Source organism: Sorghum bicolor, chromosome 1 (assembly GCF_000003195.3).
Source record: "Sorghum bicolor cultivar BTx623 chromosome 1, Sorghum_bicolor_NCBIv3, whole genome shotgun sequence".
In the NCBI taxonomy this organism is placed as follows: domain Eukaryota; kingdom Viridiplantae; phylum Streptophyta; class Magnoliopsida; order Poales; family Poaceae; genus Sorghum; species Sorghum bicolor.
Window position 1 is genome coordinate 77,894,242 of NC_012870.2, and position 23,301 is coordinate 77,917,542.

Sequence of the window (23,301 nt, forward strand, 5' to 3'; positions counted from 1 at the left end):
AAATAAATCAATAAAAGTCCACCTTAATAGTGTAGCTTACATGCTCTATTTCTCAAATAGAACCGCCCTAGCTAAATAATCCTATTAATTGTTACTGAATATCTCTTATTTTAGCAGGTACACAAATTACTTCTATAGTAATTCTAGGAAATTGGAGGAAGCAAAGTATAGTGCTCTAAAAGAAATGGTCCGTAGTTTGGATGGAAACCGATGAGCAAACCACTTGCACTCAAAACAACATGGGTCTACAAGAAAAAGCCGTGAAAAGCAAGGAAACGGTTCAGTTGATTGAGAATGAGGATAACCGTTTTGAATCTAGCCAACATCCCGTGCGCACCAAGTGTTGCTTGGTTGCATGCCTTGATGTAGTCCACCGATGCATGATAAAATGTTGACACCCAACACAATCCTTGTCAACTAGGTTGTAACATCGTATGTTATAACAAATTTGTTTCCTTATAAGTAACTTTTTGCAATGTAGCTTCATCACCCAATTCATAGGGTTATCATGGGGAGGTTTGAAGTTATATATATATATCCTTTTACAAATTAAGGTGGATTTTGTAGTCAATTCCAAGACACCATCTTTTAAGTAGCAATGGTTCAATCACTCTAAGGAAGAACACTCTAGTCCAAGATTCGTGTGACCATTGGTGAGAAACTACTCATGTTTCATTGAGAAGTCACGTGCATTCTAAAATTAGTTATAGGACATTCAACATTAGAGCATCTCCAAGAGAAATTCTAAATTCCACATTCCATATCTTCATTTGGCTAGTCACTCCATAAAAATTCTCTCAATATAATTCAACACACTCTAATAGATTAGCCTATCTCACATTCCATATTGTATAAAAAGGAGGAGAAAGGAATGGAATTTTGGAGCAACACAAACATGGTAGTAGCTATTAGTGTCACACACGCTAATATAGCAAGGCACACGGGCCGACCAAATTTGGCTTCTGACCCTCCGGTCATGGGATATCGCATCAAATGGAATAGCAACGGTGTTAGCTAGTATGTTGGAGGCCATATTTCTTGCATATTAGCTAAAAATCAAAATAGCAAATTTTAATCCCAACTCTCTTATAGATGCTCTTATGTTTATCCATTACTTGGGGGTAGGATGATAGTTCCAATTCCAAAACAACTTTTTTATGTGTTTTGTGTTTCTTCTGGACGACCTAGCTTCACCACTCTATATGATCTAGCCCTCTCTCTCTATCCTTTGTTCTTTTCTATCCAACTGTATGGACATTCACTGTTCACCTCTCTCCCCTCCTCCTTATTGATGAGTGGGTGAGCACTGTTTGGCCTTTCTCTTCCATTTGTTGCTGTGTGAAATCACAAGCACCCTAAGCCCTAATATAAATGGTTTCTATCAAGACCAGACACGACTACAAATATATATGAGATACATTCTATGGGCAGATATGGACCTAGGGACACTAAGATGGATATATAGTGAGGTCAAAAATATGAGGAAAAAGTCTATTTGACCTCCTTCAACTTTTGTCGAAGTTTGATTTACCCCCTAAGTCGAAAAAACTAGTTTACAGGCCTTTTCAAACTTTTTAACCGTCCAAAGTGGTTCCTAGGGTATATTGGCCGACAACGCCATGGCAGAGTTAATTGAATTATATTCATAGTTTAGGAAGATCGGTTACACTTTTATTAATAAAATAAACATGTTTTTTTCTGGAGGAGTATGCAATTAGAAATCCTAAAATCCAATCTAATCTTAGAAAAAATGTTTTAGCTAAAAAATATAAAACTATTTATAATGAGAAATCATAAAAAATGATCTAATCTTAGAAAAGTTTGGAATTAATTTAATATTTTATTTTCTTATATTGGTGTTCATTTTTCTAGTAGATGTTCTCATTTTATCTATTATTTGGAACTATGCTATGCTGACTCGGGAGGGCTCCACCTGCTAAATACTACTACAATATCACAAAGAAACATCTTTATTTCTATTTCTTGTCGAGAGACATGCAAATAAGTCATATTGGATGAGATTTGAATTATTAGCATAAAATTGACACAATCACACAATAAATGATGCGAAGTCAGTCGAACTTATACGTGTTCCGTGTTGTTGGCGTTGGCTGATTATAAGGCCAGTCTCAATGCATGTTTCGTGGGAATGTCATGCACATTAAATAGGGTGCCACATAAGCAAAATTGCTGACTTGGCAGAGTCATTAAATGAAGGAGTTTCATCAGATGAGAGAGGAGTTTCATCCCCATGAAACTCTTGTGGCTCGGTTACCTAGTTTATAGTCTTGGTAACTGTGCCATTAAACTATACATTGAGACTGACCTAATAGATAACAAGAGCATCTACGTTAAGCATGTCTCTAGAAAAATATATAAACACCAGAAGGAGACCAATAAGACTCAATAATTTGAAATCATAATATTAAGCATGTTTCTAGAAAAGTATATAAAATCGGTTTCATATTTTTGGGAGTTAAAACAAATTTTCTATGAAATCTCTAAGACTAAATCATATTTTGGGACTTTTAATTTCATATCTTAAAAACATGTGTATTTTTTTAAATATTTCAATATTTTTTTAATTGAAGTCTAGTTGATCATCCTGGTGGTCTGATTTACCTTACTTATAGTTGATGTGGCACAATATTCAAAACATCTTTAAAATTGCTTAGAGAGGAAATTTGCACGGTTTCAAAAGTAAGAAAAGATTTTTAAAAATTGTTTTTTTGGGTTTAAGAGAGGTAAGAATGTCTCGAATAACCGCAATCCAAAAATACAAAATCCATTTAGAGTTTAGGATTTGGGTAAGTGTTATATGTAAAAGGTTCAATACTTATTTTTGGTCTTCTCCAACAACAAAATTAAAAAGACAGTCCTTTCTGCCAATGAGTTTCTAGGTGAGAGGATACTTATATTTGAGTTATATCTATCCTGATACTTAAAATGTGCCTTCCATATAAGTAGTGTGTTGAAAGTTATAAATATTATGTTGGAGACCTATTTTAGATTTAGATACCGCAAAAGAGCTCCTCTTGAAGATATGTTTACTTAAATGATAAGCTATGACTGAGAGTACTATTCACTTATTTATTATTTATTATATTATGAAAGAAAACAGTGCTGAATGACTGACAGAGCAGGCTGCAGGCATACTCAAGCAAACAAACTTTGTTAAAGTTGGAGCAAATGGACTTCATCCAAAACGTGAGTACCACGCTTTTTTCGGCCCAACCCAAAGTGGCCCAGTCGCCGGCCTGGGAAAAAGGAGAACTTCACACCGGCTGCCTCTCTCGCATCTCCCCGTCGCGTGACGTCCTCCCTTTCGAGCGGCGTGCATCTCATCGCTTGCGGCACCGCGGCGTGCGAAGCTAACCCTAGCCGCGGGGGGCCAGTGGTGCGACCAGCGTGCAGCCAAATCGAGGAAGGAGTTGGGCGGCGGCGCGGCCAGCATCTTCACTGCGCACGGGTGGTACCAAATTCAGGAGGCAGGCGAGAGGAGGGCGGTGCTGCGAGGCTGCGACGGTGTGGCTAGCTGGCAGCCGCTCTTGCACAGTGCGACTACCGCCGCGTGCCTGCGGCCTGGGCGCACGAACGCTCGGCGCCTCCTGCTTGCTGCGCAGTTCTGTATAAGTGCAGAGGAGCAGAGGCAGACAACACTCAGCTACAGCAGGTTGTTCCAAATTTCGAATCCTCCATTGTTCATTCATCAATTGTTTGTAAGCAAGCTGCAAACTGCAGCAGTCGAACAGAGTTTCTTAAGAAGCTCAAGTTCTCATTTGTGCACAATATGTGCATGAGTGATCCTTTTGATCAGTTATTATGTAGCCCCAAAAGTTTTCAGTTCCCCTGAGCTGGTGTCCTTACCTACTGTCCTATTTTCTGTAAACTTCAGATGACATATGTGATAATTTCTGCTTACACTTAGAAATCCGTAGCAATATATGGTAATCTATATTCTGTTATCCAATTTACTCAGCGTTCCAGCTACTGCTTAGATACTGTATCTGGTTATGTCTTAGTTCCAACCTAGATGACATGAATGTTACTTCTTATCCTGGTCCTGCTAGCCTTATTTTTTTATCAAATTTCTTGTATAATAAAGCATGCAATTGGGATATCTTCTAAATTATGGATTTTATCCTTGCTTCTATGAACTATGGGTATGTTGGCATAATACGGGTTGTTAGGCACTTATGTGAGATTTTCACTAGCTCCGCCACTGCGATACATATTAACTTCATGATTTTGCTTAAATTATCAGGTGTGCATGTGAACACTCATGTCCTGTACTCGGTCCATCCGTAGACTGGATGGGGTTCTTTAGTGCTGTGCTATTATACTCAATTTATGGACTATCTACTAAAATGAAACTGTCTTACCATTTGCATTCCCAGTCCAGTGCAGCAAGGATTAGGCAAGTAATACTGAGATGTCCCATTTTCCATACTTCCAGTTTCTAGAGGCATGTGATTAGCCAGGTTCCTCATGCTTGATCAAAACCAAATATATGGCACATTCTTTGGAATTAAAAAAACTCCACCAACCTATGAGTAACTAGGTGGCTTTTTAATTAAGAAGAGTAAGACACCCAAATTCGCCTTGCTGAGGACTTGAATTTGGATGGTCTGGTCTGGGCATACTTCCACACCCACAGCCAACTGAGCTAGGATCAGTTCCTTCACATTATTTGGAACTAGCTGCTTCTATTAGGGTTTTGTGATTCTGGTGAAATTACATCACATCAGCTTGCCTATGGTGAAAAATATGTTGCAATATTTTCATGCCTCTGTTTTTATTCTTTGCAGGAAGCCACATGGTGTCTAGTGCTGTTATCTGTTAGACTCTTTGAGTAGGCTAGGTTAGATAAGATATCATTGTTTTTGACAAAAAATTCTGGGTCAAGGATCAAGATGAGTAGAAAAATACATGGTGAAAATGACTCTGAGAGAATCACTAGTGAAGGGACAGCTGCCCGCACAAGACCTCTAAGCATTAAGGACATTATGCTACGGCGTGAAAAGAAGGCTGCATCAGAATCTAAGAAAGCCAAGGAAGGGCTAGAAAATGGTAAGGGCAAATCTACTCACTTGGAACAAGGAAGAGAACATAAAAGCAGAAAGGATGCCAGAGATATGCCTGTGGAGGGTTCAAGAAAGGAGAAGAGTAGAGATGCAACAAGAGAGGGCTCCAAGAAAGAAAAACCAAGACATATACCAAGGGAAAATCCAAAAAAGGAGGACACGAGATATGCACCAAAGGAGGTATCCAAGAAGGACAACTCTAGAGATAGGCCAAACACTGGTGCGAAGATGGATGACTTGAAAGATGCACCAAAGGTCCCGGAGAAGGAAGGCCTGGGAGATGCACCAAAGAAGGCTTCCAAGAAACAGAGGCCCTCAGGAGACGATAATCATTCAGTTAGGAAAGACAAAGACATTCATCATTCTCAGAAACTTGTCACAAACATGAGTGGTCGGGCTGATGAAAGCAAAGATAGAAATCTTAGTGAGATCAGAGAAAGAAAGGGTGATGTAATGAGATCTGAGTATCAAAAGGAACCTGGAAAAAGATGGAATGATGAAGCTGTTGGTGATGATAAAATAAAGTTTAAGAGCGAGAAGCTTCGAAATGAGACAAAGAGAAAAGACCGTAGCTTTGATAATGAGAGGAGTCCAGAGGTAGATCGACCAATGTCGAAGAAACAGGATTCTGCATGGTTCCAAGATTCCAAGCATTCTGATAGATATGCTGGAAGGAATGAGTATGCAAAACCATACCATGGAGAACCCGGGTTTAAAAGGAGAAGGTCCAGAAGCAGGGATCATGATCGAGAAAGATACGGCAGGTCTATCTCACCACCACTAAGGGAAGAAAGGTATAACTACCGTGGGCGTGATTTTGGCAATTATCCTCCACACTACTCTATGGAGAAATCAAGGAGGAAGTATGCTGAAGTTGATAAACAAAAATTGTCTGGGAGTGGAGGATACATTGGTGGGTCGCACCAGAAATATGAAAGCCGTCTTGGTGGATACTCACCGAGGAAAAAGAAAACATCACTGCAAGCTGAGCAGGCAACTACCAAGACTCCTTCCAAGGTCATTCAGTCCCCAGAAAAGAAATCAGCCACATGGGACCAGCCTCCTGTTAAAGCAAACCAATCTAACTTCCCTACCACTTTCCTGCCAACTGTTGGCCAGATGGCTCCTATTCCATTCAGTTTCAGCACGATAAAGAAGGACCCTTCAACTACAGTTGAGACAATGTTGGTGGGTAATAGTTTGACTGCAGATTCTGTCCAGCTTACACAAGCAACACGCCCGCTCAGGAGGTTGCACATTGAAAATTTGCCCGATTCAGCTACGGAGGATAAGTTGATTGACTGCTTGAATGACTTCTTATTGCCTACTGGCATTAAACCCCAGCGGTCTAAACCATGCCTCAGTTGTACGGTGAGCAAACTTGAATTCCACCTTTTGTTCGCACCATATCACATTTTTTTATTAATATATATATTGATATCCTCTTTGGTTCGATGCAGATAAACAGAGAAAAACGTCAGGCATTCGTGGAATTTCTTACACCAGAGGATGCTACAGCAGCTCTTTCTTTTGATGGAAGGTCTCTAAACGGATCTACTTTGAGAATTCGACGCCCCAAAGAATATGTTGAAACGGTGGTAAGATTTCCGTCCTTCCACATCAATGTTGTTGCAATTATATACGTTTTAGTTTTTCTTTATTGATGTATGTTAATGACCTTTGAATTTTGTGCTTTGGTTCTTGGCTTATTGCCAAAACGACCTCATTATTTTCCCATTTTATTTTGAGAATTTAACAATTACTAAAAGAACTATTGTTAATGAATAAATTAGGTGGCAATGTTGTTTTACAAAAGAACTATTTCTGTTCGTCTCTGTAAAAGCTTTTGTTTAAATAATACTTTGGTACAGAATTGACACCTAATTTGGATCCTGTAGTTCTTTTCTGTGTATTGGGTGACCTAGTCATTTTGAAATTGATGTTTTGATTTAGGTTTTGAATTAAGATATCCTGTAACTGATCTGGCATGGCCTTGTTGGTCTATCATTTTTCTAAAAAAACACTCAACCAGCCATGGAAAGCTTTCCCGGGGTATTGCATATAGGTACGACCTCAACCATGCTGGTCAATAAAATGCCCTGAACCCTAGCTTTACCTGTATAATGCGTCGTGGCTTGGGGTGGCACTATAGTCAGTCAGGCACTGGGCTGACACAATGGGCAGCTAGGCAACACCAGGCCGGAGCCCACCCATACTTCTGGGTTGCCCTTGTGGAGCCTTAATTTAGGTGCGAACCGGGAGTCTAACTGCCGACCAGCAGCCCACAAACTTGCGTGGCTACAACAGCGCTACGAGTTGGTCCCGGTGTATCAATTTTCTGACAAGTGTCTTTCTTTGCTGTGGACATGCCATTGACTTGTATATGTAGTTCTTCTAAATATTTGAATTTTTCAATTTGTGAAGCTGAATGTTTTGTTATTTTAGTATACTACTAATGATAGTTATGCGCCTCTGGTTTATATTTGGTTAAGCGAGAACGAGATCATCAAACCTTTCTGTTTCGTGCATATATGCAACCTGTTTTGCTGCAAAAGATTTATTCCTCTTTTGAAAGAAATGTTTGTTTAGCAATAATGATTGTCATACTATTAGTTGTAAGACTGGCATAATATTACTGGTTGACTATCTTTAACTGCTGTTTGTGCTTATAAGAAATGGAAAGATTTCTCCATCGGTTCCTTTTATCACCTGACCTGTTTTGCATCCTAATGGCTCAGTAATGATAATCATAGTGAAAATAACATTATCTTTTTATTTCCACAAATTTTAGTTCATTTAATGATTATGGGTGCAGTTTGAAGTTTGCATATTTGCATAAAATATGCCATGTTTAACTCTTGTCCTCATGCAGTGAGAATCCTGGAATTGATTGGTTAGCAATTGGTGCCTTTCTTTCTTTTTTTTTTTGGCATGGTGAACCTTGAAATATATACACTCCATTGTATCTTCTATGAGTTAAAATTAGCTATATTTAGATTTATTCATGGTGCAAAATGTAATAGAGTTGCTAATTTTGGATTTGTTAATGGCATATATTTCTATCATTCGACAAGTTCCTGTCTGACGGTCATATTGAAATCTCTCAAATAGGGTATTTTAATTGGGTGTGTCATAATTCACGTTCAGCAGCTTCGTGAAGCAAAGGAATTGTAAAGCAGGCTTCCTGGTGTAGTGCATATGTGACTGCTGCTACTTCAGAATTCATTGGCTGATTACAATACTGCAGACAGGCAGAGGGTCCTTATGGTGCCCAGTTCATGGAAACATTAGGAAGACAGCTTGTACAGCATGGTTCAAGTAAATAAATGTAATACTAGCAAAGATTTGAGTATGATGGTTGCTAAGTGCTAACCTTAATTCTGCAAATATCTACAGCCGAGTGCAATTTGGCAGCAAGGGCTGTCATTTAGACATTGACAACTTCAAAGTTATTCTGCATTTAGTTTAACAAACTTTGAATTTACTTTTTCTCTTTTTTGTGTTCAATTTCTAACATTTTCCTGTTCAGCTTATTTCATGGATATTGCCTTACATCTTAGTTCCTCTATTTTTATCTGTGACCTCAACTTGGTCTATTTACTTCTAAAAGACAAGATTAGTTCCTTTACATTTATAGGCAGATATGGTTAGTCGTTACACCCATAGCCAATAACGGGATATATATCACAGACAAATACCAGTTAGATAGAAGTAGATAGGTTATTAGTCTGGTTCAGCTTGGTGTGCTTGGCTAGATTGCCTTGTTTTTGTGCTGTATCACTACACCGACATGAATAGCTGAACAATAGGATCATGCAAATATCTGACATGGCAACTCAAGGACCAGGCTTTACTCTGCACATAACAATAATCCACAATGATTATTTTCCATCACTATTAGCTGTCCATCATATCTGGGATAGTCCACAGCAGAAGGAACCGCATTGATTTTTCTGTATTATATAGAGTGTTACAGTTTTTAGATATTTTTTTCCTTGCAGAATGTAAACCCTTTTGATTTTTCTGTATTATATTTAGAGTGTTACGACATTGTTTTTTTTTTGAGATCTACATTTTAAATGCCAGGACATTAAGATTTTTAATATTTTATTTTAAATGTTAGTTCATTTTTTTTTCCTTGCAGAATGTAACCCCTAAGAAGCCTGCTGAAGAGACTGCTTTAATATCTGACGTTGTTGCAGATTCACCACACAAGGTAACATATATAATTGGTTTCAGCTTGTTAGATTTTTTCAAAGAGAAAGCTGTCTCAAATTTCCAGACATTCTTGGTTTCCTGCCTGTTGTAGTTTCTTGGTTGTTCTGTGAGAACTCAGTTGAAGTAGAATTGGCTGTTGACAGCTATGAAGTTACTCTGGTGCCGTGTCAGAATTTCTTCAATCACTATTTTCAGTTGAAGTAGGATTGGTTGTTGACAGCTATGAAGTTACTCTGTAGTCGTGTCAGAATTCCTTCAACCGCTGTTTTCACTTAGGGACAATGTTGTATATTCAGTGAAAGCCATGTCACATCTTTTTGTGGAAAAAAGAATTAACTGATTCAGAATAGTTAAGCATAAGAATATTTGACTGCTTAGTTTTAAAAAGAATGTATAGGTTTCTGATTCCTTTGAATTTTACAGATTTTCATAGCGGGGATTGCTGGAGTGATCTCATCTGAGATGGTAATACGATAGGCCATCAGTATCTGTGCTTTATATATTAAGTCTTTTTGTTTGGTTCTTTGTGAGGATATTATAGCTTATGTTCCTGACAAGTTACTGCATTCCCCTTTCTTTTAGCTAATGGAGATTGTTAGTGCATTTGGCCCATTGGCTGCGTACCGCTTTCTTTTTAACAGTGAGCTCGGTGGACCCTGTGCATTTCTTGAGGTATGAGTGCTGTGTGCATTTGCTAGAGTATATGGTCATCATAGTCACTTCTGATCAATTTGATATGGACAGTATGCCGATCGCTCCATTACTTCTAAGGCATGTGCTGGCCTCAATGGGATGATGCTTGGTGGATGTGTACTCACTGCTGTGCATGTGTTTCCTAATCCTCCTGTGGAGGTATAACCATTTTGACCTATTCATCTACTGGCCTGTATATATTCCATCATTTGAAATAGCATGGTGTTCTAGTTGATTTTTTATCCAAGTTCTAGTTGATTTTTCAGGCTGCTAATGAGGCGTCCCCATTTTATGGTATTCCTGAAAACGCCAAATCTCTTCTGAAAGAACCAACAAAGGTCCTGCAGCTAAAAAATACGGTATGTTGTAGTTTTATCTCTTCTCACTTCAAGTTTGTAGTTAAATCAACAATGCTCTCCAAATCAAAACAATTTATGGCTTCATATGTTTCCTAAGTATTGTTGTTTGTTTTTAGATCTCATGAGTTCAAATTATAGATAAATGTTGCAGCAATCTTGAACTCTGAATGCATACCATTGAACAAAAAATTCAACCTATCACTTGTTTTCACATATTTGAGGTTTTTAAAATAACTGTGCAACATATGTAGTTTGAACGAGAAGAGTATATGCTACTTTCAAAATCTGAGCTGGAAGAAACTTTGGAAGATGTACGTGTTGAATGTACGAGGTGTGTACAATTCTTTTACATTTTTTGTGTTATTGATTTTGGTGGATTTCAACTTACAATGTGGACAAGATTCACAGGTTTGGAGCAGTCAAATCTGTACATGTAGTTGAGTATCCTGCTGGTGGTGGTAGTGCTGCAGAGGATAACACAGTTGAGCTCAAGATTGAATGCACTGAATTTGCTGATACTGAAAACATTGCAAAGGCTGTATCAGAATATTCTGTACCGATCAATCAGAGCATAGATGTTCTAAATCATTCTGAAGCTTCGGAAACTAAAGATGTAGATCCTATTCCAGAGAGCCAAGATCATAAGGACAAACACTTGCCATCAAATGCAGCACTTTGTGAGTGTAAAGCGCCTGTAGCTGATGAGGATGCAGAGCTTGATGAAACTCAGTCTAGAGCTGCTCTCCCCACATCACAACATGCTGAAGTTGGTCATACTGAAGCAGCTGTGGATGAGAATAAACATACGGGAGCAGGGGAGGTTACTGCTACTGTAATGGACGATGATGCAGTAGAAAAGAGTCATCAAGACCCAAGAACCTCAGAGACCTGTAGTCCTGCTGAACCTACAGACAAAGTGGAGAAACCTGGAAGTGCTGATGATGTGACTGAAAATCGTCCAGAAAAAGTCCCAGCTGTTGAGACCAGTGATACTGGTTTCGTGTTTGAACCTGGTTCTGTGCTTGTGGAGTTCATGCGGAAGGAAGCTGCATGCATAGCTGCACATTCCTTGCATGGACGGCGCTTCGGGAACAGAACTGTGCATGCTGGATATGCTCCATACGATCTCTACTTGCAGAAATACCCAAGGTGATTCTGCGTTTGAGACTGCTTTTGCTGCTCGGATGAGCTATGATGCAAACTTTGCCTATGTGCCAGTAGTTTTTAGAGACTTCAGACTTGTAGTTTTGAGCCTTTTGGATGGTTGCTCCGGTCCAGATAGTGGTACCGTTAGTTGAACGAAGTATTGGGAAATGTTGTTCCACAGTAGATATTGGATGAACAATAGGATACTGGATAGAGATACTGTAGTGGTTGTTAACCATCCTTCTTAACTTTGCTATTAATATTTTTGACATCAGTACCAGGAGATAGAACCCTTGCATGCTCCGCTCGTAAACCTTGTTCACTTGGAATCTTGGATGCTTCTAACCTGTACTTTCTGCCTGACCGTATGGATGGATGGATGAAATGTACTTGCAGCAAGATTTTGGCTGCCATAATCTATCCATTTTCTTTTTGTACTTTCTGATCTCTTGCATCCTGGTGCTCTGTTGTGTCTGATTTACATTCTTTTTTTTTCCTCGAAACTGAATTACGTGCCCCTATACCGTTTGGATGTACAGTAACTCAGATCATTTGGCACCTAACAGTTTTGCATGGGTCAACAACTACGACTCAGATGGCTCGCATTCCACCAGCATCATGGTGCTGTCCCTCTCGCCTCTAATGTTAGGTCCGCACAAACCGAATTTGAAGGTTAGGCCTTGTTTAGATACACCCAAAATTTTATAAGATTTCCCGTCACATCGAATCTTACGGCACATGCATGAAGTATTAAATATAGATAAAAATAATAACTAATTGCACAGTTTAGCTGTAAATCACGAGACGAATCTTCTAAGCCTAGTTACTCCATAATTAGACAATGTTTGTCAAATAAAAACGAAAATGCTACAGTGTCAAAATCCAAAAACTTTTTGCATCTAAACAAGCCCTTAGTGAGAGGATTATTTGAAGGACACGGAACATATATCGAGACAAGATGAAGGGAATGCTGGTGCAATGAGCAATGAGAGGAGGAATTCGTTTTCTACTGACGCATAGGAGACTGGAGGCCAAAAATAGAGCAACAGGAAACATGAGTGTGCTCCCTTTTTCTTTCCTGCCGCCGCTATGCGCCATGAATCCACGCCCCCCCCTCCCCCGGTCCCCCCCTCCATCGTAAGTACTAAGTAGGCTTGGACATTTGGTTATTTTGGTGAAATCAATCGGTTAAATCGATTATCTTTTTTTTTGCGACTGGTTAAATCGAGTATCAAGAATTTTGATTTTAAAAAAGTCGTAACCAATTTTTTATGAAAAAAAATCAATGAATGACCTAGATCGATTAACCACAGTACAGATTGTACTTCTATAGTTCAACAACATAATTTCAGTGAAAACCAACTAAGAAGAAACAAGGAAAAGAAACAAAGAATGATTCAAATAATCGCATAGAGATATGATTAAATTTGCAAATGGGCATAGTTTTAACGTTTAATATAATAGTTTGAAAGAGTTTTGGTTAAATCCATTAATGATAGCTTAAAACTAAATAAATTTTGGTTAAATGAATTGTGCCAAAGCCTTTACCAAATAAATCATGAATTTTTTGGTTAACTGGGTTCGGTGAAAATTCGTCCATCTCTAATGCTAACTAATAGTGACAGCAAAAACAAACAAAAAAAAAACCCAGAGAAACGCCATAACTCAACGAGTTATACACTAACATAGGATAAATTCATATGAAACTACCGGCCATGGTACTACAGAGGATGGAACACACAACCTCTCGCTATATATCTGTCTAGCTATTGGAGTTCTATTAGTGACATGTAATCCTATCCTTCCCTCCCTCGCTATATATCTCTGTTAAGCGTGGCGCCATGCCAAACCCGGGCCTTGCCCGCACACCCACCCGGTTTTCATGAGATCTGTGGTAATAAAATCAGGTGAGGATAGTTCATCCTCCTGTTATATTAAAAAAAACAACAAAGTCGACAAGTGAAACGACCAAATCATAGAAATTCCTATAGTTTTGCAAAACCGATTCTTTTGGAATATTTCTGTTGTCATAAAAATAAGGGCTTGTTTAGTTCCCAAACCAAAAAAATTTCACCCATCACATCGAATATTTGGACACATGCATGAATTATTAAATATAGGTAAAAAGATAAATTAATTACACAGTTTAGTTAGAAATTGCGAGATGAATCTTTTAAGTCTAATTAGTTCATAATTAGCCTTAAGTGCTACAGTAACCCACATGTGCTAATAAGAGATTAATTAGACTTAATAAATTCATCTCGCGGTTTCTAAACGAGTTATGTAATTAATTTTTTATTACTATCCAAATACTCTTTTTAACATCCTATAAAACATCCGATGTAACATTAAAAAAATTTGCACTCACCAACTAAACAAGGCCTAAACAACACGTTCATTGATTGCTCTACTTCAGTTCGGCGGTGCATGGTCCATCATTCCTTTTACGGTTACAGCCCAGAAGCCCAATAATGTTGAGCTTGCAATGGATATACTTCCTTTGTCTAAGCTTCAATTTGTAAAGTTGTCCCAAGTCAAACTTTTAACACTTTAACCAACCAAATTTCTAAAAAAATGTTAAGATTTATAGTATTAAATTAATAGCATTAGTGTTATAAAATATATTTTTATAACATACTCATTTTATGTCATAGATATTGATGCTCTTTTTTATAAAGTTGATTGTCATAGATATTAATGTCTTTTTTATAAAGTTGGTTAAACTTAAAAAAGTTTGACTGGCACATATTCTAGGGCTTTGTTTAGTTGCATTTTTTTTTTTGCAAAATGGACAATGTAACACTTACGTTTGTATTTGACAAATATTATTTAATGATAAATTAACTAGAATCAAAAGACTGTCTCATAAACTACAGACAAATTGTGTAATTAGTTATTATTTTAATCTATATTTAATGCTCTATTCATGTGCCGCAAGATTTGATGTGATGGGGAATCTCAAAATTTTTGAAAAATTTCTCAGAAACTAAGAGCAACTCCAACGAATATGCTATTCATGTTATCTAGACTATTTTTACATTTTTAAAGCAAAAATTAAAGTCCAACAGGTGTGCTGAGTTTGCTATCACTAAACTTTTGCTTGTTATATATAGCATGTCGTCCTCACTAGCTATCCTATACAAAGGTTGTTGTGAAATTTTATGCTTTGAGTGAGTTTTTATTTTACATAATGGCCAAATCTTGTAGTTTACAATATGATTTTATCTAGTCTCTTGGAGATGTTCTAAGGCCTTGTTTAGTTCACCTCAAAAACCAAAAACTTTTCAAGATTATCCGTCACATCAAATCTTACGGTATATGTATGGAGCATTAAATATAGATGAAAACAAAAATTAATTGTATTTATCTGTAAATCGTGAGACGAATTTTTTAAACCTAATTACTTCATATTTGAATAATTTTTATTAAATAAAAATGAAAGTTCTACACGTATCATCATCTTTCTTTGCAAGCCAAGTCGGCAAGTTCAAAAAAAAAAAAGTCGGCAAGTCCCAAAACCCGTTGCTATAAAAGTACCATCCTCTCCTTCATTTCCCCCAAATCGTCGAGTCCACCACCAAAACCACACCACCGCCGTCTCTCTCTCTCTCCGCCGAACGAATCCCCGAACCGAAGCAAACCCTTGGCGCGGACATGGGTGCTGCTGGGCCGTGTGCTCCGTGTCCCCCTCCTCGCCCCCGGCGACGCCCCAGCGGGTGGAGAGGGTGAGGCGGAGGTGGAAGCGCACGGGGTGGCGGAGGCCGAGGCCGCCGACGCGCAGGCGGAAGCGCACGGGGTGGCGGAGGTCGAGGCCGCTGACGCGCAGGCGGAAGCGCACGGGGTGGCGGAGGTCGAGGCCGCCGACGCGAAGGCGGGAGGTGGTCTTGACGAGGCGGCCGCGCAGCACGGCGCTGCTGACTTCTCCATCCCGCTCGCGGAGCCGCCGAGGATCACCGTCATGACCGCGGCCCCAACCGCCCACCCTTACCGCGAGTCTCCCGACAAGCACCCCTACATCCTCTGCGTCGACTCCCATTGCATCCTCCTCAACTTCGGCGTCGCACCCTTCGAGGGCGCGTGCTTCGACGACCGCCCCTACCAGAGCAACCTCATCGTGGTGCGCGACCACAACTGGGCTGGCGTCGAGCAGGGTCACCCGATCACGGCCACCGCCGAGCGCATCCCCCCTCGCGACGGCCGACAAGCTGTCGTCACCAACGTCGAGAGCATCGGCCTCATCTACCGCTGGGATGCCGAGGACTACGTTATCGCCGAGCTCATCATCACCAAGGGCAGCGGGCATGCCACGCTCCTCTTCTTCTACGCGGGGCTCCACAGCAAGTGGATCCAGGAGTTCAGGGACAACCCCTTGCAGTGGCTCCAGCTCCAGGAGCGCAACCGCGAGTGGATTCCCTCCGGCGTGGTCTCCTGCAACCAGATGCTCTGGTGGTTCGACCTATCTTGGGGGATCATCAGCTACGGCCCCATGCGTGAGACCGCGGAGCCGTTTCTGTTCTTTCACCGGCTACCCGAAGGCCAGGATCTCAACAAGGCCCAGAGGGTGCACGACCGCCGATGCATCACGGTGAGCCAAGACTGCCTGCGGTACGTGGCGATCACCCCTGACGCCGATGCAGCAACGGTGTCCATGTGGTCACGGATCCCCTCTGACCTCATCTACAATAGCACCGCTGCTGGGTGGATGTGGGAGAAGGAGTTTACAGTGAGCTTCGCAGAGATTTGGGAGCACGACAGCTACACGGCGACCGGGCTGCCGAGAAAGGTTCCCGTCCTCGTGGCCGTGTGTCCGTGGGACGCCAGTATAGTCTACTTCGCCTTGGAGGATCAGAAGCGCCTCTTCGCCGTCAACATGCTCTCGCGCAGAGTCGAGGAGTTCATCGACGAGTCCTACGAGATGCTGATGCCCGGGCCGGAGGTGGCTCCCTCCTGCCGCTACGTCCTTCCTTGGTCTCTGCCGATCGAGATTGCCCTAGGTAATACATATAAAACTGACATGATGCATCTGTTTGTTCGATTGGCTAGCGTGCTAACCATCTACACTATAGTGTAGTAGTGTTTCTTCTCGCATTGTTGCTGCATGCATATCAGGTAATATACCATCTGTTGCTGATACCTTGAATCTAATTGAGTTCTAGTTCTATAGTGCACTGATTTGTGTTGCTGATGCCTCGAATCTAATTAATGGAGTTCTAGTTCTATAGTGCACTGATTTGTTTAGCAGTAGTGCAGTACCGTATGGCATGCAATGAGCAGCCACTTGCATATAGAGAGGGGGGAAAATTACTGAATGCAGTAGGAACTAAGAAACCTGTCAATTTTTTGGACGCAGAAGCCTTTCAAAGTTAATTGGATTTATATGTTACAGTTAGCAAAATGAGGTAATGACTTGTGATCTACAAGTAAAACTTCAATGCGGAGACAAAGCAACAAAAGGGAAATGTAGAGAACCTATATTTCATTTCGATACTTCATGGTCAGCTAGGTAATTAATTGGTTTTGCCCTCATAGCCAAAATCGGGTGCAGATGATTTGAAATGGATTTTCTGGCAATGTTGAGCATATAGGCTCAACTTTCTAGTGTTTCACTGTTCACAGCTTGCACAACCTACATCTACATATAGTTGTTAGACCAATTTGTGTTGATCCAAGTAAAACATGTAGGTTCATTATCTAAAAAAAAGTGAAACATGCATGTAGATGCTGGACTAATCTGTTACATATAGTTGTTAGACCAATTTGTGTTGATCACCCGCAATTTCCTTTTATATCAGCAATTTAGTTGTACATATCCTGATACTCTGATAGTTTCCCAGAAAATCAGATTTGGTGACTATAGGATGCGTCCTATTGATATTATTGCTTTCACATGCTCATTGTCATAGCAAAAGTAACTGGGCATTCTTAGGCCTTATTCGCTCGTCTTATAACCCGTACTGATCCATTGTGGTTTCCATGTTAGTGGTATTTTGGTGCTCGATCTCTGTTTCTGTGTTAATTTGAGCTCTCAGTTTTGATATTTCCTAATACAAAGTCACGTCTGGTTAGCATTGCTTCTCTGTCTGAAGCTCTTGTCATGGATCCATATTCTCTGAATCTACACTGACCTCTTAATTATAGATTATCCTTTGACCACTTGTTGATCACTAGCAGAGTAAAATTGATATCAGAAACTTGATTGTGCATGTTGAATTGTTGATATAGATATTCTCAGGAAATAGCAGAATTACTGCCGGTAGCTCCTGCCCTATTACTGCGTAGTAGCCATCGAATACACAATACTAGTAAAAATTAAATGTTCTTGTCATATATAGCAGAGTAAGAGGACATCATTTAACTTCCTTCTTGGTGATTACTGTTATGTTATCATTGGTTTTGTATCCTCGGTTCTGATATTTAGTATTCACTATTCAGTCACTGCTGTCTGACCATCAATTCTTCTCTAAAGTTTTAGGCGAGGATCCTTATGCCAAAGATGCCGAAGACGAGGAGTTAAACGACGACGAAGAAGAGTTGCAGGAAGCGGAAAGCGAAGACGAGGAGGAGCAGCCGGTAACGGAAAGCGAAGACGAGGACGAGGAGGAGGAGCCGGTAACGGAAAGCGAAGACGAGGACGAGCAGTCGGAACCAGAAGTTAACTCCAACCCGCTGGCAGCTATTGCAGACCCGCTGGGACCTGTCGTCGTGGAGGAGACGCTGGAGATAAAAGACAGCGAGCTGCCGGTAAGTGAATCCAGCGACGAGGGGCCGACGCTTAGCATGGCCATGGATCCCGCGACCGTAGCCAGGCTGAGGTCTGAGCTCGAGGAGGAGCGTCAGAGTCGGAACCCAGGCCCAGGAGACGATGGAGGAGAGGGCGCCTTTTGAGTTTTGACTTGCAGTCTCAGCTAGGAAGCCATGGCGGACGTGAAGAGAACTGAGAGAAGGGTGCTCCATGTTTTGTTTTCTCCTATACATGTTTTCTTTGAGATGTACTTGATGGAATGATGGGTGGATGCGGATGATATGGAATGGACTCAATCGTTACAAGATTTTGGCTGCCATATATAATCTGCTCGATCGATCTTTTCTTTCTGTTCTCTTACTGAATTACATCATGGCACTCTGTTATGTTTGAACTACATGCTGTTTCTCTCTCTCTCTCTCTCTCTCTCTCTCTCTCTCTCTCTCTCTCTCTCTCTCCTGCTTGCATCAAGACAAAGAAGCAAGTAGTTAAAGTTCCTAGCTTGCTATGTACTGTACTACATGGCAATATGAAAATCATTTGATTTCAACCTCTTGCGGATGTGTAGTCTGGAGAGACTGTAACAACTGTTGGTGCTTGAACTGGAGTATGGAGGGACACTTGCTATGATCGACCATGGCCATAGGGATGGGAATGGGATGACGGAACACAATCCTAGTTGTAAATATGGATGCCCTTTGTCACTTGCAGCTCCGAGCCTCCGACACAATCGCTTGCAGTTGTTAGAATCAGTGCTTCTACTGAAGACTGATCAGGTATTGGTCAGTCACTGGATCTTCAGTGAACTCAGCCACCTCGAACTCCTCGGGGGTAGTGGAACTGAAAGGAAAGATACGAACACAAGACTATAATTTTATGGTATTTACCACACAAAAATAATGCACACAAAGAAATGGACAGGAAACTTTACTGGCTCTTGCTCTTTGTAATGGTACCGAACAAATGGATGGCTTATGGCAGAACCAGGAGCATTGGGTGCCCTGCAAACAGCATACCTTCCCAGGTAAGGGCGCGGCCTCTTCAGGCCCAAGTTGGGATGGGGCTTGTGGCCCCGTGTCACCTGTGGAGCCATCTTTTTTGAGAGATATATAGATGTAGTTAGTACAGGCCTACAGGGCTAGTATTAGACATCTCACATCTCTATAGCAAACCTTGCTTAATTGGCCTTTGGGCAGTTGCCCTTCTTCTCTTTGTTGTCTCCTTTTTTGTTTCCTAATTTTCCCCTGTTTCCCCTTTCTTTCTTTTGTAAATCCTTTGTACTAAATTTGTTTGGTAATAAATGCTGTAGGGGTGCAAACCCCTCCAGATTTCATTAAAAAAACATCTCTATAGCAAAAACGACATCTCTATGACAGATAAAAACTGAAGCTATGCACAAAAGACAGGCATAAACAATGCATTCTAATCATGTTAGGTGGAATGAAAGTACAAATAAAAACAACCTTTATTTGCAGAATGAATAAAACACAGTCAACAGCCTCTTTATTTTATTAGTTTGCTTAAACAGAACAAATGATGTATGGATTCCAACAGTTTCAGAAGAAGCTAATGCTTATAGATGTCCCTGCTTTGGATTATATTAAGGAAGGACCTAAATGACATTGACAGAATGAAGTGGAGAGGTGTAGTAGGGTCGGATTGGCGCGATGCCCTGTCCTCGAGCAGAGGATGCCAGCAAAGGAGATTGAGAAGCTAGGGATCGCAGCATCAAACGCGATAGGGTGAGCGGAGGGGAGGGGGGAGGACGGGAAGCACCAGATTTGCAGTGCTGCTGCTATAGTCGCCGGCTCGCAGCCGCTGTGTCCTTCCGCTCTCTCGGAGCTCAGGCAAACAGGAGAGAGCTTTCCTCTTGTGGCTTGTGGGTGGACGAGCCCTCTGAAACTTGAGCAACGTCGCTGGTGTGGTGAGGAAGGGCCCAAAACGCCCGGTGCGGAGGCCCGTTAGAACAAAGCTTTATCGAGCACAGCTCGGCCCAGAGAACAGGCCGGCGATGTATTCCCTGGTACAACCCATACTACCAGAAATCCTTGTATGCGTGATATGTGATGGGTATGAGTGTATATGTTTATCTGATCTGATTGATCAACATTTATGTACTTGTCGAAGACATTTTTTTGTTTAGTACTTTGGTAATTGGTAGCAGTGTGATTGATTATATATATTTTTTCTATATTATTAAATGCTAGCAAGATTTGCTGTTTACTGCTTCAAAATGCTTCTGAAATGGATAGACCATATTTTCCCGCTCGAAACAGCTGAAGAAGTAAGAGAATTCGTCAAACTTTGGGAGGCCATTAGCTCGGTACAGCTCAATGATTTGCTAGAGGATGAACTGAGATGGAGAATACTCCGCCAAGAGTGCTTACCTCATCCAGTTCGTTAGAGTTTTTTCCAGAACCAAAACCTCAGTCGTCTGGAACGAAAGACGAAAGTTGGACGGGATCTTCATCTATTTTTTTGTGCAATGTGTGGGAGGAGAGAAATAAAAGGCAATTTCAACATAAAGCTCTCTTAACTCAACTCAAGTTGCCAATCTGTGCAAAGATGAGATTATGCAGTATGAATTGGCCATGACACCAAGCAGCAAGCACAAGTGCAAGTGCCGTTTATAGTTTTCTTCTTGTGGCTGGGTGTTGGCGTGGTGGTCACCCGTTTGGCTTGTTGCCCAGTAGTTTCGTATCCTTTATTTCGTTTTTGCTATGTTTTTTCTTTGGTGCAGGTTCCGTTTTCAGTAGTTGTGGCCTTGTGGCCGGCCCGTAAATATTTGTAACTCTCTTCTTTTTTTTTTCTTTTATTTCGTCTAATAAATTTGCGGCAAAGGTTTTAACGTCCTTTCTAAAAAAAGTGCCTCTAAAATTGTCTTTTTGCTGGTTTATCAAATTCGAATACAATATGTATACTTGAAGATTCTTTGACTTCTCATGATTCTTGAAATATCTTATAATTTGCAACAATAATGAAAGAGTACTTTGTTATATTATTATTTGGTAGATAGCGATCTGCCGGAAGATATCTAATTAGAAGGCTTGCTTTGAGCTTGGCCTGATGATGAATCTTGGAGTGTACTCGGACGTCGCTAGTGCCGGTCTAAGTACTGGAGACGTGCTTGCTGCCTGCCGCTGCTTGACGGATACGGGGCGAAACCTTGTCCCGCCGCCGACATGACGAGAGGAAGATCACCTACGTGCACTACAGGATTCTGGTACTTTGCCGAAAGCCCGAGCGCTCGGCAAAGGGCCACTACGCTCTTGGCAAAGCCTTTGCCGAGAGCCCGCTCGGCAAAGACCGCTCGGCATAGTCTTAATCGGCAAAGACAGTCTTTGCCGAGGGCCACGTGGCGGGTTCTCGGCAAAGGCTTTGCCGAGAGCCAGGTCAGCACTCGGCAAAGGCTGACGGCCGTCGCAAGGGAGGCGTTAGGTGACGGCTCTTTGCCGAGCGCCCCACGGCCGGCTCTCGACAAAGATTGTTTATTTTTTTTTAAAAAAAATTCTTTGCCGAGAGCCTTGCTGGCTGGCTCTCGGCAAAGATTATTTATTTGTTTATTTGGAAAAAATCGTTGCCGAGAGCCTTACAAGCTGGCGCTCGGCAAAGAATATTTATTTATTTTTTTGAATATTTCTTTGCCGAGTGTCTGGTGGCTGGCTCTCGGCAAAGCTGGGAACCACAGCCATGCAGTGCCCAGCTTTGCCGAGTGCCAGCACTGGGCAAAGCTGAGATTTTTTTGCTGTTTTTCAGTTTTTGCTGTTTTTTCACTCAAAAATTCACAATAGACAACATACATAACATATGTAATAGAACCTGCATAACATATATAGTCACAAATCGACACATGCATCCATCAATGGTCACAAATCCACATACGTATTCATCCTGTCACAAATCCGCATACACAAAGTGATCAAATCCGCCTAACATATCCATCACAAGCATAACATGTCCATATCACTGGTCCGGCTGCGACCCGGCGTCCCCGTGTCCCTGGAAAGAGCCCTCACCTGGGCACCCCTGCTGCGGCCAACCTGCTGGGTGCTGAGGCGCGCCACCTAACCACGGCGACCACCCGTGTGTCTGAGGCGGAGGAGCGCCAGCTGACCACGGACCCCACCCGTACGTCTGAGGCCGAGGAGCGCCAGGCCACGTCTGCTGTGGAGTTTGCTGGACCTGACACCCATGGCCTGGAGAAGCGCCGTCTTGAGGAGTCGGGTTCGATCCGTGCGACTGTGCCTTCACAAAGTAGAAGCGATGTCATTAGTACCTGCATGATGTCCGCAGAAGACAAAACAATATGCACTCGTATATACTCACTGGAGACTGTACTACAGTGCCTGGAAGAGGGAGTGGAGCGAACAGCGAGGCAGGCAGCGGAGGCGTGACTACACCAGGGATCTGAAGGGAGGTGAAGTAGTTGGCGAAGTCCTGCATCTGACGCTGCTGGTGTTGTTGAAACGCCTCGAACTGGCGCGCCAGCTCCTGCCGATGGGCCTCGTTCTGGCGCGCTATCTCCTGCCGATGGGCCTCCTCCGCGGACTCCTGCCTGGCCCGCAACTCGGCCAACTGGGACTGCAATAACACAACCGTGATGTTTGAACAATGCACTAGGTATATATGTAAAGTATATGAACGACGCATAAAACTATAGTTACCTGGAAAGACGGCTGCCGAGCTCGTATGGGGACGTCGGAGGAGGTCGTGCTGCTCGCCTGTCGCACCTGGCGGAGCGTGGGCACAGTGGTCGGGTCGATGGCGCTGTGGGCCATATAGTACCGCCCGTGCTGCTTCCCTCCTCCAGCCCTCATCAGAATATCTGTGTCGAGGGGCTCAGTGGCGGGATCGAAGTCGTCCCCGTGGCGCGCGCGAGCATGTGAGGTGTACTCGGCCATCTTCTCGTAGGCGTTCGGGTTGGTGTACGCCTCGGCCTCGTCCGCGGGGCTGTAGACGTTGTTTGGATCGTCTGCTCGGCCCTTGTGTGCAAGGGCGTACCCCACGTACTCGTTGATGACTATGCCACCATGCGACTGAGACTGCGAGAAAAACACAA

At 41.9% G+C, this 23,301-nt stretch overlaps 2 protein-coding genes across 2 annotated transcripts; one reads left to right on the top strand and one right to left on the bottom strand.

Moving 5' to 3' along the window:
• Positions 3,292–11,937, top strand: LOC8080599 (splicing factor U2af large subunit A). The gene is made up of 10 exons (XM_002465850.2): positions 3,292–3,673; positions 4,809–6,455; positions 6,545–6,682; positions 9,229–9,300; positions 9,726–9,767; positions 9,885–9,974; positions 10,047–10,154; positions 10,262–10,354; positions 10,606–10,685; positions 10,763–11,937. The coding sequence occupies exons 2-10, from the start codon at positions 4,914–4,916 to the stop codon at positions 11,505–11,507; spliced, it is 2,910 nt and encodes a 969-aa protein (XP_002465895.1). The 5' UTR covers positions 3,292–3,673; positions 4,809–4,913; the 3' UTR covers positions 11,508–11,937.
• On the bottom strand, positions 22,430–23,054 carry LOC110432004. Its single transcript, XM_021451920.1, has 2 exons — positions 22,907–23,054; positions 22,430–22,823 (listed from the first exon to the last, which is right to left on the bottom strand). The coding sequence occupies exons 1-2, from the start codon at positions 23,018–23,020 to the stop codon at positions 22,512–22,514; spliced, it is 426 nt and encodes a 141-aa protein (XP_021307595.1). The 5' UTR covers positions 23,021–23,054; the 3' UTR covers positions 22,430–22,511.

Coding starts and splice junctions, on each gene's coding strand:
- LOC110432004 (XM_021451920.1), bottom strand. CDS start 23,020: ATGGCCCACAGCGCCATCGACCCGACCACTGTGCCCACGCTCCGCCAG. Junction 22,824..22,906: donor CTCGGCAGCCGTCTTTCCAG/GTAACTATAGTT, acceptor GTGTTATTGCAG/TCCCAGTTGGCCGAGTTGCG.
- LOC8080599 (XM_002465850.2), top strand. CDS start 4,914: ATGAGTAGAAAAATACATGGTGAAAATGACTCTGAGAGAATCACTAGT. Junction 9,768..9,884: donor GAGTGATCTCATCTGAGATG/GTAATACGATAG, acceptor CCTTTCTTTTAG/CTAATGGAGATTGTTAGTGC. Junction 10,155..10,261: donor TTCCTAATCCTCCTGTGGAG/GTATAACCATTT, acceptor TTGATTTTTCAG/GCTGCTAATGAGGCGTCCCC.